The sequence below is a fragment of the Alternaria postmessia genome, assembly GCF_024291825.1.
Source record: "Alternaria postmessia strain BMP 2775 chromosome Unknown scaffold_76, whole genome shotgun sequence".
Classification (NCBI taxonomy): Eukaryota; Fungi; Ascomycota; class Dothideomycetes; order Pleosporales; family Pleosporaceae; genus Alternaria; species Alternaria postmessia.
The window spans coordinates 24,135-41,594 of NW_026260149.1; the positions used below are offsets into that span (position 1 = coordinate 24,135).

Sequence of the window (17,460 nt, forward strand, 5' to 3'; positions counted from 1 at the left end):
GCAGGTGGTTCTGAAGAAGCAAGAAATGAATATAGCGGAACGTTGCCAACAATATCGTACAAGACTGGACTTCTCGGCCAAGGCCCTCTTAGTATGTGAAGGCCTCCTCGATGAAATCCACGCTACCTTGCGTAAGGAACGGTCTGACCGCATGCCTTACTCCATCAGCCATACCGCCTGACGCGCAAACCGTGACGGCCATAGCACCAACACGGTTCTTGACCTCATCTTCGATCAAGCTCGACACTTGCGGACGACCACTGTACATCTTGACCGTCTCACTGCTGCTCTCGACACGACCCTTGGGTCTTGAGATGAAGAGCTTGATGCGGAGACATTGCTTACGACCCTTCATGCGGAGGACCTCGTCCATCCAGGGTCGTACCCACTCTAGACAGTCGGATGTGGGGACTGTCCAGATGAGGACTATTCTTTGTGTGGCAGTAGTGCCGTTGTTGTAGCCGTTGACAAGGTGCTTTAGGTACATGACCTGGTGGGTGATGCCTACACCACCGGCGAAGAGCACCGCAGTGCCGTAGGAGTCCAGGCTGTGGTGGCCGCCATACGGACCTTCGATGAAACCGAAGGTGGTGAATTGCTCGTTGGGGCTCTTGCAGGCCTTCTCGTACATATGGCGGGTAAGTCCTGTACGAGCACGGCAGACAAGACTGATTTGCTTGGACTTTTGAGGTCGGCCATGGAGGGCGAGGACATCGCCTTCAAGCATGGGCAGTGTCATTTCTTTTGATTCGGGGGTGAGAGTAGCAGCCCAGGCAACCGAAAAGGGATGCGAAGACCACAAGGATAGGGCTGGCATCCACATGTGCACGTGACATCCTGGGCGGGGAGTCCATTCGCGGACCATGTTGATGGTCAGACGAACAGCTTCTCCGGGCATGGCCTCAACGGTGATTGAAGATCGTTGCCTGACACCAAAGCCATAGTAGATGATCGAGGCCCATCGGCAGACCCACTCGGCACCCCAGAAGAAGAAGACCAGGTGCATCCATGGGACTTGGGGGAGGTGGTGCAGCTCCAAGTGCTTGTAGAGACCAAGAAGGGCGGCAATGACACAGAGACGGTGGATGTTGAGGAAGGTCTCGTAGAAGGCGTGACGGAACGGCGACCATGCTTGAATACCAAGGAAGGTAAATGCTACGGTTCCTACCATACCCCAGCCGTATGAGCCTTCAGTGTGGAGAGCGGCTGTAACGGCAGGCCATCCTGCTGCGAGCTTGGTGTTGTACAACCAGGCAGCCGTGTGGACAATGGCCTCAGCGATGGTGATGCGTGCAGCCCAGCGGTGGAAGAGGTTGAAGTCATCGTAAGAGACTTGGAGAAGAGTGATGAGCGGGTTGTTGCGGAGGGCGAAGAGGATAGTGGGGATGAGGTTGAGGGCGGCAAGTGTTCCAGAGCGTCCACGGAGCGCAGCGAGGGTCTCCTTGTGGTCGAGCACCTTGTAAGGGAGAGCGACACACCAAGCTACGTTGAGGGCAACATAGATGACCAACATTATGGTGTGCCATCTGCCAGGGAGAGTTCCGTTGTCGATGGCGCTGCTAATCTGGAATTGGGCGTTATGCTTCTTCTTCCATAGGGGTGCCATGAGGACATGTCTGTTGAGCCACGGCCACCAGCTTGTCCGGTTGACCTCCCAGTACTTTTGTTTTGAGTTTCCCATTGCGCTCAGATGACGGCTGTGTTTCCACCACATGTTTGATATGCGTAGAAGAAGGAGAAGTCCAGAGATACCTACAAGGAGGTACAGGAATGTGTCTACCCATAGGTAGTTGCCGACTTGGTCTACACCCTCAAGACCGTACGAGTATTTGAGATCATCGAATTCGGCAGCATCCCAATTTGACAGAAAGTGGCGCTTGGCGAGTGGTGTGGTTGGCTGGGCGCCACGGAGGCGGAGAAGCCGTGTGAGAGACATGTCTCGGTAATTGTATTTCGGTTGTAGAGAGAGAGGTACAGGTCGCTTGTGAGTCGGTGCTCACAAAGGGATGCTAGCTGCAGGTTCTCGAAGATGCGAGGCTACGTGATGCGATGCGATGCGAACAGTGAATTGTTGCGCACTACCAGGTGCTTTCAGTGACGGGATTCTTGAAGCAGGAGAAATAGCGCGACGTCGTTGTCAATGGACCTATATCCCACGGGCGCTTTGCGAAGCGGCTGGTGTTGACAGTGTGGGGTAGGAATAGGCCGTGGTCACGGTGAATACATCACAATGTGTCGTGAAGTAGCCGGTGTGTATGCACAAGGATTGAGGAGAACCGACAGTGCGCTGCACGTCGAAGAGGATGAATTGGTGGTAGTGGTAGTGGGAGTGTTGAAAACGAGGCGCGGTCCAGTCCGGTGGAACTAGCTGACAATAGTGCGTAGGCGGCGAATTGGCGATGTGCGGTATCGATAATAGCGACAGTGAAGGCGAGTAGGGCCGAGGGTCTTGAGCAGCGACGTCAATAGGCTTTCTCTTCACCGGGGGGACTAGGCGTGGAAATAGGGGACGTGGAAACGGGCTCGTGGGATGTATGAGAAGCGAAAGTGTATGTACTATGTTGCCGTAGCGAGTGAGCAACAAGTGGACAAGAAACGAAGGTATGGAATCGACACGACAAGGGACGGCGGAGCGTGAGGTCAGAGGGGGAGCGAGGGAAACAGTGGATATGAGGTTCGCAACATGGGAGGGTTGGTGAGGCCAATGCAGGGGTCGAGGAACGGAACAGGCGGCTGATTGGCTCCGCAGCGCCCGGCCGGCCTAGGCGCTGAAACGACACGAAGGAAGCTGTCCACTCACATTGCCGTGCCTGGATGCGCCATGAAACCAAGCCTCAGCTCACCGTCTGTCCACCGCCAACGGGAATGGCCGAGAGAGAGGTTGAGGCCATGAAGCATGTGACGAGTGCCGATTCCCGGGCTGCTCCACGCTGCATGATACGCTCTGGGATGTCGTGCGTACTGGCCCCGTCTCCCATCTCTTGCGCACCGAGTACAGTGCAGCTGCACCCTTCTCCTGCCATGATCCCGTCTCTCAGAGTCGACTCGTCCCATCATGACGCTCCGCCACACCCGTTCACACAATTCACAAACCAGCCGCCCAATCTATTCCTGCCAATACGGTTGCACGCGCAAGGTCCATCCCAAGACTTGTGCGGCTCCAGAACTCCGGCGCCTAAAAGTAGACCGCCCAAAACAGAACAACAAGCGAGTCAACCTCATCAGCAACCTGGGGAAGATCGCTCGCATCGGTATTGGTAAAACGGCTTTCGCGCGCCTCTCATGCATCTTGTCCAGTTTGTCAGGCCGCCGAGGCAAAACCCATTCCTTGGGCCCGCCACGCCCTGTCCTGATGAAATCTCCACCTGCACTATTGCGCGAACCGGAGGAGGATGAAGAACCCTGTGAGTCGAGTCGGTCTCTGTCGGCATCCCTGAATCTGGGAGTTGAGCATTCGATTCAACCGTCTTGTCATGTGTGCGTCGGGCGTTGGGTGAGTCTGGCAGGAAAAGCCATGTCAACTTCATGCGATGGCAGTAGCCGTGCCATGCCCTGGACTGCGCCACACACAAAGAAAACACGTGCACTGCCGCGGCTGCAGTAATGGCCGTCGTTGGACCAGACGGTCCGCTGTCGCGACCTCCTAACTCCTAATCATTGACAATGCCCACGTCTACTATCATCCCATCGCTCTGTCCCAGTCTTGTAAACTCATCAATTCGCATTGCCACGATTCACCAAGCCCGCAGGTTGCATTCGGAAATGACCTGCAACAATCCTCCCCCACGGCGACTCGCGACTCCCGTCCCTGTCGCGACTCAATCCTGACCCAAGGGAGACCCTACCGTCTTGAGAGATAAGATTGAAACTCCAAGACTCCAAGACATCGGTTACCCGGGTCTCGGTATCAGGCCCCCTTGACGGTGAACTTGAGTTTGCCCAGTATTTTCTAGGCAATAAAACAGAAAGATTGGCTAATCATCTACACAACCCACCTTACATTATGGTCATGCCACCCTCAGAACATCGCTCACCCTACTGCCAATCTGCCATGTGCATCTCCGACTTGGTGTTGCTTGCATGAGCCCCGCTTCTGTTGTTGCCCCTCCGTTCCTGTCGTGTTTCATACAAGCGATAGCTTCGGGAGAGAAACCTCCTTCCGTCATCGCTCACGGCAGCTCGCGATAACGTCGAAACAATGCTTTTACGCCGTGTAGCAATGCGCCGCCCCGCCGGCTGTCAAACAATAGCGCCTGGTAAACGGCGTAACGCCCATCCGTCCAATCCTTCGCTTGCGCATAAACACCATACTATACCCACAACACACGAGAGGAAAATCCAGTCGCAGGTTATAGGAAGTGAGGAAATTTCTTCACAATCTGATCGAGACCATCCACAGTAATTTGCAATTACCCAAAACGCCGAAATTTCCATCTGCATCGATAGCTGCGCGCCTCCGCCTTGGTGCGTATAGCGTCGCGCTTCGCCTTCGCACCTGCAGTGCCCAAAGTCCGGTTCCACGCCGTCATGACCCCAAGAAAGCTGAAAAGTAAAAGTGTAAACTAGTGCCTAGATCCATCTACTGCCTGCCCGAGAATATTACTCGAGCCGCTGCACGGTCGTTCTCATCTCGTACCCATATGATACCAAGCATTCTTCACGACCCGACCGACACTACAGCGGCACGCATTGTGTTGCAACGCAAGTATACCTATGGCCTGTCTACATTTTCTATACTCAGATCTCTCCGATCACGCGAGGCCGTTGCCACGTTACTTTTCCAAAACCGCCGTTCCCACAAGCGTACCAATCTATCGTATTCCTCCACCCCACCACATGCATGAAGACCGAAAAATCGAAGCATCGATCGATGGACACCGGGTTTTCGTGCGACCCGAATACGAACCCACCTTTTCATCCTCACACAATTGACGCTCCTCAAAAGGACCGATAACACCTACCAACACATCACAACATCACCATCGACGCTTCCAGAACGCATAAACGTGTACCCTGCTACCTGTTTCTTGTCAGTTCCCGTGTCAGAAAAGCTTGTGTTTGAAACGCTTTGATACTTTTCAGACATTATGTCATTTCGCTAAATGATGTACCTTGGGTTAGGACGCCACAGGCCACAACCATGGATTGGGTTGGAGCGTCTTAACATGAAACACGATAGCGACAAGACTCATCACATAAATGCGGTGAAGGGCTTGTTGGCTGTTGGTAGAACAGCCCAGGCTATAGAACAACCGTCTTGACTTTTCTCCCGGTAATATCTTCTTAAGTTCTCGCTCGTGTCATGATGGTTCGATTGTAATTTGATGGTAAGAAGGATCCGAGGAGATTTTGCATCGACGTAGATTATCCATAGAGACATTATTAGATTACCAAGTCTCTCTCTCTTACGGCCGTATAGTATATTCCAAGTCAAATCGTTCTTACCCGTCCACACAGTTCCCATACTGTTTGAGAAAACTATGCAGCTCTATCAGCGAGTCCGTAGGGCTAACTTCCATGTAGCGACTCTGCGAGTCACCAGCATGTGCCAACTCAAGAACTTTACATGTAACCCACCACATCTCCAGACCATGTTTGACGAAGCCCAACGACTTCTCACGCTCTGCCTCATGTTTTGTATGCAAAGTGTCCCAAAGCTCTTTCCAGCGCTTCGTTGCGCGAAGTAAGTCGCGATATGACGACGGCGTCAGAAGCGCAGCTCGCGATACGAAGATGATGGAATGCAGTGCTACAATTTGCATTAGCCCATATTCATGGTGCAGACAAGCGAACAGACGACATGACTTACCGAATACGCAGATCATAAGGTGCCTGAGCTCGAGTATGCTGAGAAGCGGATTCTTCTGCTCGTCCGACCAGTTCTCGCTCATCAGCAAAGCTACCAGCTGCTTGATACTAGGTATCTGCTTCGTTGGGCGCAATGATTCTACGCATAACCGCTCGTACTCTTTTTGTGTCCAAGCATCGTAAAGCGCGTCATTGCACGGAAGTCGTTGGTAAATTTCTCCTATAGCCAGATTCGGAAGCAGATTGAAGAAGAAGGTATTCATGTAATCCATGACGCACATGAAGTGTACGATCCTGGGGTGGTTAGTGCTGCAATTCATTTCCGGGTTCTGCGAATACACTGGCGGCTGATTTACCTTACTCTAGACTCTTCTGCGATGAATGCATCCCAGTCGGGCACCTTGTTTTGATGACTTGAATGGATCATCGGATCGAGCAACCTAAGGGACCGTATGGCAACGGTCAGCTCTGGGTGCCTTGAGACCCGAACCCTTCTGCGAACTGCCTCGCTATTGAAGCTACTTTGTAAAGCCACAATAAGTAAACCGGCTTGTACGCTTTCCATTGCATGAGGATCGCTATGTAGATCAGGTTTCGCTGCTACTATATGGCGCAGTTGCTCGAATATGAACTCTTCACCAAAATCAAAGAAGGCACGACAGGACAATGCGCCATCCGTTGGAGAACAGTGAACCGATCCGCCAAAAACGACGGCAAGCAAAAGTGGCAGCGAGACACTATGCATATCGAACGTGGGCCAATGAAGAAGCGGTTGTTGTGGGTGAAAGACCGTAAAGTAAGCCCACACACATTCCTCGAAGTTTTCAGCAGTGAAAACCGCTTTCGCAGCGTTCACTGGAAATATGTCGCCGCAATCAAGGTCAGCTGTTCGACGCGTCTTGCTGAACGAGAAGAGTTGAGAACAAAGCTCGTCAACCCTAGACTGAAGAATGGCAATCGGTTGAGACCTTCCTGATGCTGTTGGCGTCGAAGCACAAACATCCGCGCCAGTATCCATAAAGAGATCTGAGAAGATGCTAAAGAGTGCCATGTCCCCTTCGAATAGTTGGTTGCTTGCATTAGAAGCTATGTGGCTACCGAAAAGTTGTGCAGGTGTTCGTTCATCAGCGAAAGCATTGAGGATCGATTCGCGGCGAGGGTCCGAATAACGATACAGGAATATGATTGGGTAGGGAAGGAGCCTCTGGGCGTCTTCTACCCGTATCGTGGTGTGACCATTCACGTCACTGGCGTTGATGCCACTGGCGAACAGGCCTGACATCTGCGCCTGATTATCACTTTTTCCAGGTCGAGGTGGTCGTCCTGGTCTTGCTGAGGCTATCGCGTCATTTTCTCCTCTTTGTTGACATGACTTTGAATGCCTTCTCAGGACATCACTGCGCAGGAGTTGATGTCAGTCTGCTTGAGGCTAACAAAGCTACACGAGACACGTACTGACGGATGAAGGTGCGATTGCAAAAGGCACAAGCGTTTAAGCGATTGCGTGTATCTCACTGGTGTTAGGCATCAGATGGCTAATTCCAAGATAGTGAACATACGACTGGCTTCATGCCTCCGCAAGTGACTATTACTCGAGAAGAATTTTCTGCATGTAAGACATTGATGGGATGTGCCTCCAGCTCTTGGCTCGCTGCGATCTGACATTGGTTCGTTATTGGTGCCGCTCGTAGTGTGGGCTTTTCGGGGTTGGATGTGGGTTTTTGGTAACAAGGGAATGTGGGCTTTCCTCTCATGTGGGCTTTAATTGCGCCCGCCTTACCCTAAAGAGTAAGACACGTGATACACCATCAATCCTCTGCCCATATCATCTTGTACCAGGGAGTATGCTGCAGAAGCGAAACTACTTCCCTCCAATACTCTTGGTAGTCATGTCGAAGCTTCGAGAGTTCACAAGCTGCAAAATCCACTATGCGTTCTGTACTTTCTCACTTTGTGAATCTCGAGTATACTGTACTGACATTGCCTAGCATACATCATAAGACCTCGTATTTCAAATTACGTATCCGGAGTCACAGAACATCGCAGACTCTCTAGCTGTTCTTCTCTTTCCGGAGACATAAAAACTAACCGACAGCGCAAAGAAACTCTCCTTCCATCCACCAGTGTCAAACCCAGAGGCGTTGTCGAACATGTCCTGTAAGCAAAGCTCTCCAAACAGATGAAGTATACTCGCTGACAATCTCAGGACAACTGCGGATCAGATACTCAATTGGGCGCGACAGAGCTCACTCCACCCATTAAGCTTCGGTCTCGCCTGCTGCGCCCTCGAAATGATGCACTGCTCGATGCCTCGCTACGACCAGGACCGACTAGGGATTATCTTTCGAGCGTCTCCTCGTCAGGCAGATGTAATGATTGTTGCCGGCACAGTCACCAACAAGATGGCTCCCGCTCTTCGGCAGTGTTATGATCAAATGCCCGAGCCACGATGGGTGATCAGCATGGGAAGCTGCGCGAATGGTGGTGGCTACTACCACTATAGCTATAGTGTGGTGAGGGGCGTAGACAGAATTGTTCCCGTGGAAATATATGTTCCAGGTTGTCCGCCAACAGCTGAAGCGTTATTATATGGTATCTTCCAGTTGCAGAAAAAGATTCGGCATACTAAGGTGACGAGAATGTGGTACCGGAGATAGCCGACTTGCTGTAGGGTAGGAAACGGTGGACATCTGAAATCCACAAAGATCATTGTGCTCAGCATTGCTCTCACTTCGGTGTGCGGCACACACTATCGCTTCTTCCTAGTTGTTTGTTGCCCCTTCTCTATACATCTGCATTGCGATCGTAGCCTCACCACTCACCACTCACGACCCTTTTGAGATACATTTCCACTTTCAGGCAGTTCTATTTAACAATTGTATCGTCAACCGCGCCACTTTTATTTTATAGTAATTGTGGCATCTCGAAAACGCATACAGCACGAACATCAGGCATATTGAAGAGCAACGTTAAAAATAAGCGCAAACTCTCTTAAAGATGCACATTTCCAAGCCCATAGAGCCCGAAATTTCTGACCATTACTTCGACCTGGGTGTGAATCGGCGTGCTACAGCAGCAGATGTGAAGAAGGCTTTCCACATGCTAGCGCTACGACACCACCCAGACAAGAAAGCGCCGGGTAAGACGATAGATGCCGTCGAGTTCAGACAGGTACGTGTACTTACCGGCAAAGCTTTATGAAGTTGAATTGACGAATGGTAGGTACGAGAAGCGTTCGAAGTACTGAGAAACTCCACGACACGAAGCGAGTATGATACACGGTACAATGAAGTACAAGAAGAGTGGAATGAGTACCGCAGCAATCTTGCTGAGTATGTGCTTCAAGAAGAGCGAGAACGTCTTGAGGCAAATAATGAGCGAGTGCGTATACTAGAGGAAGAACGACGACTTGCAGAAGCGAGACAGCGCGAAGCAAAAGAGGAAGCTCGTGCCAAAGTGGAGCGTACTGCTCGACAAGAGAAAGAACGACTCGCGGAAGAGCGATCACGTCAAGCAGCAGAACGAGCACAAAAAGAACTAGAAAAGGTGGCCGAAGAACGCCTCCGCCAATGGGAAGAAGATCAGGGGGCCAAACTAAAGCAGCATTGCGAACAGCTCCAGAGGCAGGCGGAGAAGAAGAATATGATGGAGGAGATGATGATGATGGAGGAAGACATGCTGATTATGGAGGAGGACATGATGAGTATGGAGGAGGACATGATGATTATGGAGAGGGAGATGAATGTGATGGAGGAGAACATGAATATGATGGAGGAGGACATGATGATGAATAAGAAGATGATGATGAATGAGAAGAGGAAGATGATGGAGAAGAAGAAAATGATAGAGAAGAAGAAGATGGAGAGGAAGAAGAAGGCGGAGAAGAGGGGCAGGGGCCAGGGGAAGAGAAGAGCGAATAAATAAGTGTTGCAAGGCGCAGAGGATAACCAAGGCTGTCCGCATGCAGACATCACGCACGATTACAAAACGCGCAGTCGAAGATAATAGTCACAGAATTTAGTAATGATATAGAATGTCCGACGAGGGCCCTACACTTACAATAATAGCAAGTCAACAAGCCACCTAGTCATGCCAGTCAAAAAACCTTAGTGTGCCGTGACTGTCGTAAACAAGATTTAAAGTCCCATCCCAACACCGGGGGTATCTTTGAAGAATGAACTTTTCCCCATGCCCCAAAACACCTTTTTATCCCGTCTCGCCGTCCAGAGGTCCCTAATAAAACACATCCAAAGAAGAGAGAAAGGATAAAGTAAAAGAGGTTGGTAGAGTGGACTTTAACCAGTCCATCCCATGTCCCCACCTTGTTGTCCACCTTGTTGTCCCATCCTCTGGGCCTGCTGCTGCGCTTGCCGCATCATCATCATCTGGTTCATCTGCTGCGGGTTCATGCCCTGCATTCCTTGCATACCCTGCATGCCACCATTCATCTGTCCACCCTGCATACCTCCCATGCCTCCATTCATCTGTCCCATTTGCGCCATGTTCATGCCCTGACCCATGTTGCCCATGTTACCCATGTTCATGCCCTGCATACCACCGCCTTGCATGCCGTTCATGGCATTCATATTGCCCATCATGCCCTGAGGCAGTTGACCGCCGCTCGCCATGGCTTGCTGACGCATCTGCAGGAGTCGCGACTGATTGGCGGCTTGTTGACGTTGTTGTTGGAGCATCTGCTGGTACTGTTGCATTTGCATTGGGTTGGTCGGATTGCCGTTCTGCATACCGTTCTGCATGCCGTTCATCTGTCCACCATTCATCTGATTGCCCATACCGTTCTGCATGTTTTGTGCCATGGCAATTTGCTGCTGTTCACGCGCTTCTCGTTGCTTGATCTGTATTTCCATCTGATGGATCTGTTGCATAACTTGCTGAGGGATGTTCTGGCCGTAATTCTGCATAACCGACTGCTTGTGTTGCTGATACCGTTGCCGCATCTGCTGCAGGTTCATGTTAGCAAAGGCCATGCCTTGTGGAGGCATACCATTTTGCTGCATGCCTCCCTGAGGTGACATGTTTTGCAAGGCCAATTGCTGTTGATTCTGCTGCTGCTGTTTCAGTTGGTTGAAATATTGCTGCGCAAGGTGATTGCGGTATGCTTGTGGATTTTGACCTGGAGGCACTCCTTGCGTCTGAATATGCTGGGCGGCCTTTTGGAATGCAATTTGTTGCATTTGTTGTTGTGGATTACCTGGTGATCCTCCTTGTTGCTGCATTTGCTGCATACGAAGTTGCTGCTGTAGGCGCTGCTGTTGCATCTGCTGCATCTGTTCGGGGGTCATATTCTGGCCAGATTGAGGAGTTTGCATCATCATTGGTGTCTGCCCTTGCATTGCCATAGATGGGCTGCCCTGGTTCATGCGACTAGGAGTAGGCGTCATGTTGCGATTCGGCATCGAGGCGTTCATTACGGGCGTGCCCTGTACGATGTGCGGCGTGCCGGTGCGACTCAGGTTCTGCTGCTGACTGACGGAGCGAATCATATTTTGATGGTTAGAGACAGCAGACGGCGGTCGAGCAGGGCTGTTGATAGCTTGATTCGATGCTGTTGGAACCATTGGAGTGCCGCCCAAGTGTTGCGCAGACTGCCCTCCAACCAACGGCGAAGCTGCAGAGACAGCCATGGGCGTCTGCTGGCGTATGGTTGGTGAGAATTGAGATTGCGTAGCCGATTAGGGTGTCTGTGTAACCTGTATCGCTGCCGCATTGGACATCTGGTGCTGTGCTGCCGCAGCGGCTCGCGCGGCCTCGTTCTGTTGCTGGTTTTGCTGTAGTTGCGCCTGATGCGCTTGCTGACGAAGGGCTTGTTGCTGCTGTTGACGCTCCGCAAGCTCGGCTTGCTGCCTGTTCTCCATCTCCCTTTTTCTCTGGATCTCGGCCTCCATCTGCGCCGCACGCTTGGCCTGAGCAATTCGAGCATCTTCTTCCTTCTTCCTCCGGTCGGCTTCCTCGTGATTTGCGCGGATGTTAGCAATAGTCTTGAAGCGGGCGAAGGTCTGGGAATTCGCAGCAGCGCGCACGGCGTTGTCGTCGTTGCCTGTAGCGGTGGCCGTCATGATGCTCTGGTACTCGTCGCCTGCCAACATGAAGCGCTGCATGTTCTGCGCTTCGGCCTCGTCGGCAGCCAATTCGGCGGTAGTCCTCTTACGAGTCTTGCGTGGAGGCGCGGGGTTCTTATTGTTCGGATGTGTGATGGCATCCATGAGAGCGAGGGATTGGCCGAAGCTCTTGGTTGGTTCCAGGTAGAGGGGCGGGCATGTAGCGTTCAAAAACTCAGCCTCGAACTCGTGCACGTTGCTGTCGTCAAGGACCATTTTCTGCCGCTTCGGACTGGGCCCATTAGGAAAGGTGGGCGTTGAGGGTACTGCAGTCATTGGAGTCGGTGGCATGCCCCCAGCCCTGCCCTGGGCCTGCATTCTTTTGAGGGTGGCCATGTCAGGGACGGGCGTGGTGGCCAGAAGCTGCATGTCGGCCAGTTGCGACTGCGGAGTCGGAAACAGCACCACTGTCCTGACCTTGCCAATCCCAGGCTGCTTCGACAGGGCGCCGTTCTGACCCGGAGCGGGCATGTTCTCCTTGTCCTCCTTGGTCTCGTCGTCTTTGCTCTGTGCGTTAGGCTGGCCAGGCTTCGCATCGGGCTTGTTGACTGGGAATGGAGCGAAGGGGGAGGGCGTTATGAAGTTGTTGTAGTTGTGGATAGAGAAGGCGCTGGTGCCGGCCTCGCCCGTGCTGTTGGTATCATCTTTGGGCTTGACGCCGGCGGAGCGGTAGTCGTGAACTTCGACGATGAGGCAGTTGTCGTACCAGGGCGTGTTGAACTCGTAGAGCTCCTCGACCATGTTGTGGGGCACCTCCTTGTCCTTGATGGCCTGCAGCAGCTCGCGCATAGGAGAGGCATAGGACAGCGTCTCCTGGGAGTCGTTCAAGCGGAAGTGCTTGGGGTGCAGGTAGACACGGAGCGACGGCGGCTTGCCCTTGTGCCTGGCCAGGATGTCTTGCTGCGTATAGACTGCGCCGTGTGTTAGCAACTGTGCCCTTTTTTGCCGTGGCCCAGGCGACGTACCATATTTGCGGGCATCCTCCTGCTTCACGCCCTCGTCCTCCATGTTGGACTGGCGGGTCATGGTGCGCGCGACGCCAGGGCGCTGTGACTCCCGGCGCAAACGGGGAGGCTGCGACGGGCGGGCAACAGCGACTGAGCCTGACATGCTGGTGGTGACGGAGCTCAAGCTCGTGAATCGACAGTGGGGCGGGCGTGGGACGGGCTCTCGGCCTGGGCAACTACAGCCGACAGTCGTGTGGCCTGCAGTTGCTGGAGAGAGGGACAGAGGGCAGGCGCAAGTGTGCGCACGATGCCCGAGGTGCTGCTGGCAGTACGCGACGGGGAGTAGACTCGGGAGCGGTCGGGCGTCTGATTGGGGATGTCTCGACGCGTGAAGATGGGCGACGTGATGTTTGCTGATCCGAGCTGATGCGCCGCTGCCTCCCCGTACATGCGCCAAGGAACCCTGTCCTGTTTCATCATCGACCACGTGACCATCGCTTCCCCACGACTTTCCACTTCATGTCATGTGAGCGACATCATGGAAGCGATATAGGCGGGCAGGGAGATTCGTCGAGATAGTTTGCTGACTAGCTCTCGAGTCATCAGCTTCCGCATGTCCAACCATCTCATAGTACACTGTACAATGCTCCGTGTGTCGGGTCTCTCTTCACTGTCTATACTGACACCCATCGAGCGTTGATGATATGTTACCGTGTGTACACATACGAGCAAAACCTGTGATATGACCATATGGCGTTCTTTTCGATTATTCTGTACTTCTACCTTCAGTCTACTCCACGACGCAAGAAATAATCACTCCGTCTATACCACTAACCTCAACATCTCAACATGGGTTGGTACTGCTGCACTTGCGGGAACGGAAACGCCGGGGATGGCGCATGCCCGGGCAACCCTCTATGCTCCAGCTGCACCCATCACTATTGCTACAGTTGCGGTCTGGGCGCGTGTGCCCGAAAGGCAGTTCCGCGACCTACTACAGCGCCGGTTTGCAGGCCAACAAGGAAAGGCGGGGAAAAGAGCGTGGAGGATGATCGGAACGACGACTGCCTTGTCTTGCAATAGAAATACAAAGGGTAAAGAAGAGTTCACAGTAGAAGGAAACAGTAGTGAGAGATAGAGCTATCGGAGAGTCATTTGTATTGAAATGCAGATATGCGACTGATTTATGGTGCATCATTAATCTTACGATGGCATGACATAATTTGCTGCTCGGTTTGACAACACCGGGTAATGACAAAAATGCAAGATGTGACTGATAGTAGTGTGGTTTGTTGGTTGATCCGAGTAATGGAACTAAGAATTCTCGATGTATATGTGAGTCATGCTAGCGTGTTCTTCAATTCACGGAACATCGCGTCTCTTCCTAACCACACGTGTGCGACCTCACAGCGCGTACGCGAGCATTCAGAACAGAGCCTCGGGTACAAGCTGCCTAAACAATCATGATAATTTACCGAAGAACAAGATCCCTGCTCTCGCTATGAGAACGGCAACGCAAATAAACAGTACGCGAAACCACTCACCCAAGAGCACAGCTCTTGCAACCCAATCAGCCTATATCAGTTCCATTGATACTCTCTCAAACTAGAGTTTCCCACACAAGACGACCAAAATCCAGGTCCTTGGTCATTGGTCCTTGGACGCACCTTAGCAGATAGACCTGCGACGTTCAACGTCCCAAAACGCGAAACCACAGCGCCGGTACTTCGAGCCTTCCGGATACGCACGCCCTCGATGCATAACCGCATGTGCCGAGACTAACACGCGAGCCGTCTTTATGCTACAGAGAGAAAGGGAGCAAAAAGAGTGGAAGAGGCGCTGTTGGTGGCTTACTGTGCCGTGTAATGGGATTGCGGCGTAGGTCGCAGAGGTGCGTTAGCGGCGCGGTGTCATGTTGTGTGCGGAGTCGCCGAACCACTCTTCTGGACATCAAAAGAGAACAGAGACGAAGGAGACATGTAAATGAGTTCAACAGGTGGTATACTGAATGGCGATGGCGTCGTGAGTCGTGAGTAAGGATCTACGATCTATCGTGCGTTAGTAGATTTCCATGTTCGCCCTACTCAGCTGTCAAAACACGTCGAAACCGCACTGTAGGTTAATGTTCCTACCGGGGGTCCTGCCAAACACGGCCTCTGATCCGCAGCACGTACTCTTAACGTACAATGTGTCAGGTCTCAGGATCGTCTTCTTTCCGGGAGGTCAATGTGTAGCTCATCGCATGAACGAAAGAAGTGGAGCAGCGGCAAGCTCCCAAGGCTGTCTAGATCACCTGGCGTTTTAGGCGCCCAGTGTTCTGGCTGTTTTGAGTGCCATGACAAGTGAACATCAGATGGGGGTGCGTGACACTGTTGAGATAGCAGATGGAGAAAGGGACGCCGTGCCATTGAGGGTATTTCCTATCCGAAAGCAATCAAATCAAACTATGTAACAAGATGGACGAACCAGGAAAGAGAGAGAGGAATGGTAGATATTACCGTGACGAAGCCTTGCAAGACAGTTCAGAGATATTGGACTCTATTCCCGATCGGTACTAATGAGAGTATGAACAAAATGAAAGATCTAGCTCTGCCAGATCATGGACTAACATCGACGACGATGTCTCGTAGCGATTAGTTTATGGCGATGGGAGCTTGCCTGCGAGCTCCACATAGCGCGGCCAGGTATTGGTGAAGACAAGGTACTTGATGCTTTCAAAAGCAGCATCGAAGACGTCTTCCGTGAATTCGCTCGGGACTATCGTCCGTGTGCTCGCCGTTGACGAGGATGTGATGCTGGAGTCGATACTCGCTGGTCGGCTCAAGGTATCCTCCCATGGGCAGACGACGTTCTCTCGAATGACCGGTGACTTGACATCATCAGGTGTCTGGCTGCGTGGCATATATGGATCGAATTCCACGTCTGCGAACATGACCTGTAGTGTCTTGAAAACCTTGTATTCGATGTTGATCGGTGCCTCTGCAGTGAAGGGGTTGACGAGCGTGTAGAAAAGCAAAGACGCTTCGTTGAACATCTGCCGCCGTTGGGAAGTGGTGACAACCTTTAGGCCACCCCATTTCTTCTTGAAGCTGCGCACCTCGCGCAGGAAGATGCAGTTCTCGGCGGTGAATTCACGAGCAGCAGCCCAGGCAATCAGAGGTTCGATACTATGCTGAATAGTGAACTCTAGCGACTGCATCGACGTCTTGGACCTCATCTCCTTGGTGAAAACCACAGTAGTCGATTTTTCGGACATGACCGAGTGGTTGGAGGTAAGCGAGTCAGTTTCAGATATGGATGCTCGTCGATTGGGGCGGGCCCTCAATGCGTCTCGGAGTGGTATAATGATCAAAACTTGTTGGCAGACTACTAGTGACGGTATGAACCTATATGACAGTGTTAGAATTGACGATGAAGTTCTCAAATTGACTGCACTTACCATCCAGCTGGTGCGAAGAATTTGTTGATGTGCTGGACTTTGGACATGTCAGAGTACGTGAAGGCGATCCAAAGAGGCGTCCCGGGAAGGCTAGTATTCGGGTTAGTTGTGTGAATAGTTCGTGATACAGGCGCACATACCCGGCAATGATTGCGAGTCTCGTTTGCCAGGCCCAAGAGTGAACGTCCTTGATGTTACGGATCTTCCACAGTATCCAAGGTCCAACAATCATCGTCCAGAACAGCTGCACAAATATTGAAGGGATCCTGCTTTGAAATCAATGGAATGGTTCAAAAGTCATATTCGCTCAACATACCACTCGCCTCCTCTGCGGCACTCAAAGTAATTGGCCGGAACACCAAAGAAACCGTAGGCATCATGGAAACGACGGGAGCCGAAAAACAACATGATGGCTGGTAGGAACTATGGCCGTTAGCTGTCTGCAATTCGAGCCACCACAAATCATCACCTACCGAAAGCACTAATCCGACCAGAGTTCCAAAGTACACTTTCTTTGCCGCATCAAGATCGCGCCATGCTTCGTACAGGCCAAGAGGGGTGTAAGATATCCGCTTCCTGCGCGCACCCTCCAGAAAGTTGCGTGTCATCCGACGCTGGCTCTCATATGCTGTGAGCACTTTGGCATTGCAGGCTAAAAAAGACTTAGTATGCATCCATTGCTATATCGGCCCACCGGACTTACCTTGGAAGAATGCCATGCCAGACGGGAGAAATACTGACATAATCCAGAATTCGGCTGAGCACGGAAAGAGGCCATTCCAAGGGTAAACGAGCAGGACGAGGATGAGATAAATATGTAGCATAAGCACTGCTGCAAAGACGACCTTGAGATTTCTTATCTGCAGGCAAAAGGCTTCTCTACGTCGATGTAGGAAGAAGAGCTCCACACCCAGTATCAGTGTGTACACTATGGCAACGACGACATAGAAGATACCAAGAGCGTCGGTGTTGGGTTTTGTTGTGCCATCGAGTCTTCGTGGGCGCAAGAGAGGCGCCATGTTGACCATGCTGTGTGGATACCAAACGGATGTGATAGTTTCGATTGACAATCGATGAGGTATGAGGATTTGAATGTCAGGCTCTGCCTCTTACTTAACAAAACGAAAGTGGGGACGTGTAGCGGAAG

General features: G+C 52.0%; 6 protein-coding genes across 6 annotated transcripts; 1 reads left to right on the forward strand and 5 right to left on the reverse strand.

Annotated features, from left to right (window-relative positions):
* Positions 1-88: 88 nt before the first annotated feature.
* On the reverse strand, positions 89-1,936 carry J4E82_008828 (uncharacterized protein; the record flags this gene model as incomplete). Its single annotated transcript, XM_051735058.1, has 1 exon — positions 89-1,936. One exon carries the CDS (start codon positions 1,934-1,936, stop codon positions 89-91), a length of 1,848 nt encoding a protein of 615 aa, XP_051585155.1.
* Positions 1,937-5,441: 3,505 nt separating this feature from the next.
* Positions 5,442-6,235, reverse strand: J4E82_008829 (uncharacterized protein; the record flags this gene model as incomplete). The annotated part of the gene is made up of 3 exons (XM_051735059.1): positions 5,442-5,749; positions 5,810-6,102; positions 6,165-6,235. 3 exons carry the CDS (start codon positions 6,233-6,235, stop codon positions 5,442-5,444), a joined length of 672 nt encoding a protein of 223 aa, XP_051585156.1.
* A 1,417-nt stretch (positions 6,236-7,652) lies between these two features.
* J4E82_008830 (uncharacterized protein) lies at positions 7,653-9,732 on the forward strand (the record flags this gene model as incomplete). The annotated part of the gene is made up of 5 exons (XM_051735060.1): positions 7,653-7,746; positions 7,797-7,965; positions 8,015-8,316; positions 8,828-8,979; positions 9,031-9,732. The coding sequence occupies 5 exons, from the start codon at positions 7,653-7,655 to the stop codon at positions 9,730-9,732; spliced, it is 1,419 nt and encodes a 472-aa protein (XP_051585157.1).
* Positions 9,733-10,103: 371 nt separating this feature from the next.
* Positions 10,104-11,453, reverse strand: J4E82_008831 (uncharacterized protein; the record flags this gene model as incomplete). The annotated part of the gene is made up of 1 exon (XM_051735061.1): positions 10,104-11,453. The coding sequence occupies one exon, from the start codon at positions 11,451-11,453 to the stop codon at positions 10,104-10,106; it is 1,350 nt and encodes a 449-aa protein (XP_051585158.1).
* Positions 11,454-11,501: 48 nt separating this feature from the next.
* On the reverse strand, positions 11,502-13,037 carry J4E82_008832 (uncharacterized protein; the record flags this gene model as incomplete). The annotated part of the gene is made up of 2 exons (XM_051735062.1): positions 11,502-12,838; positions 12,893-13,037. The coding sequence occupies 2 exons, from the start codon at positions 13,035-13,037 to the stop codon at positions 11,502-11,504; spliced, it is 1,482 nt and encodes a 493-aa protein (XP_051585159.1).
* A 2,475-nt stretch (positions 13,038-15,512) lies between these two features.
* On the reverse strand, positions 15,513-17,332 carry J4E82_008833 (uncharacterized protein; the record flags this gene model as incomplete). Its single annotated transcript, XM_051735063.1, has 6 exons — positions 15,513-16,260; positions 16,314-16,403; positions 16,454-16,579; positions 16,630-16,736; positions 16,787-16,965; positions 17,017-17,332. 6 exons carry the CDS (start codon positions 17,330-17,332, stop codon positions 15,513-15,515), a joined length of 1,566 nt encoding a protein of 521 aa, XP_051585160.1.
* Between the last annotated feature and the right edge of the window lie 128 nt (positions 17,333-17,460).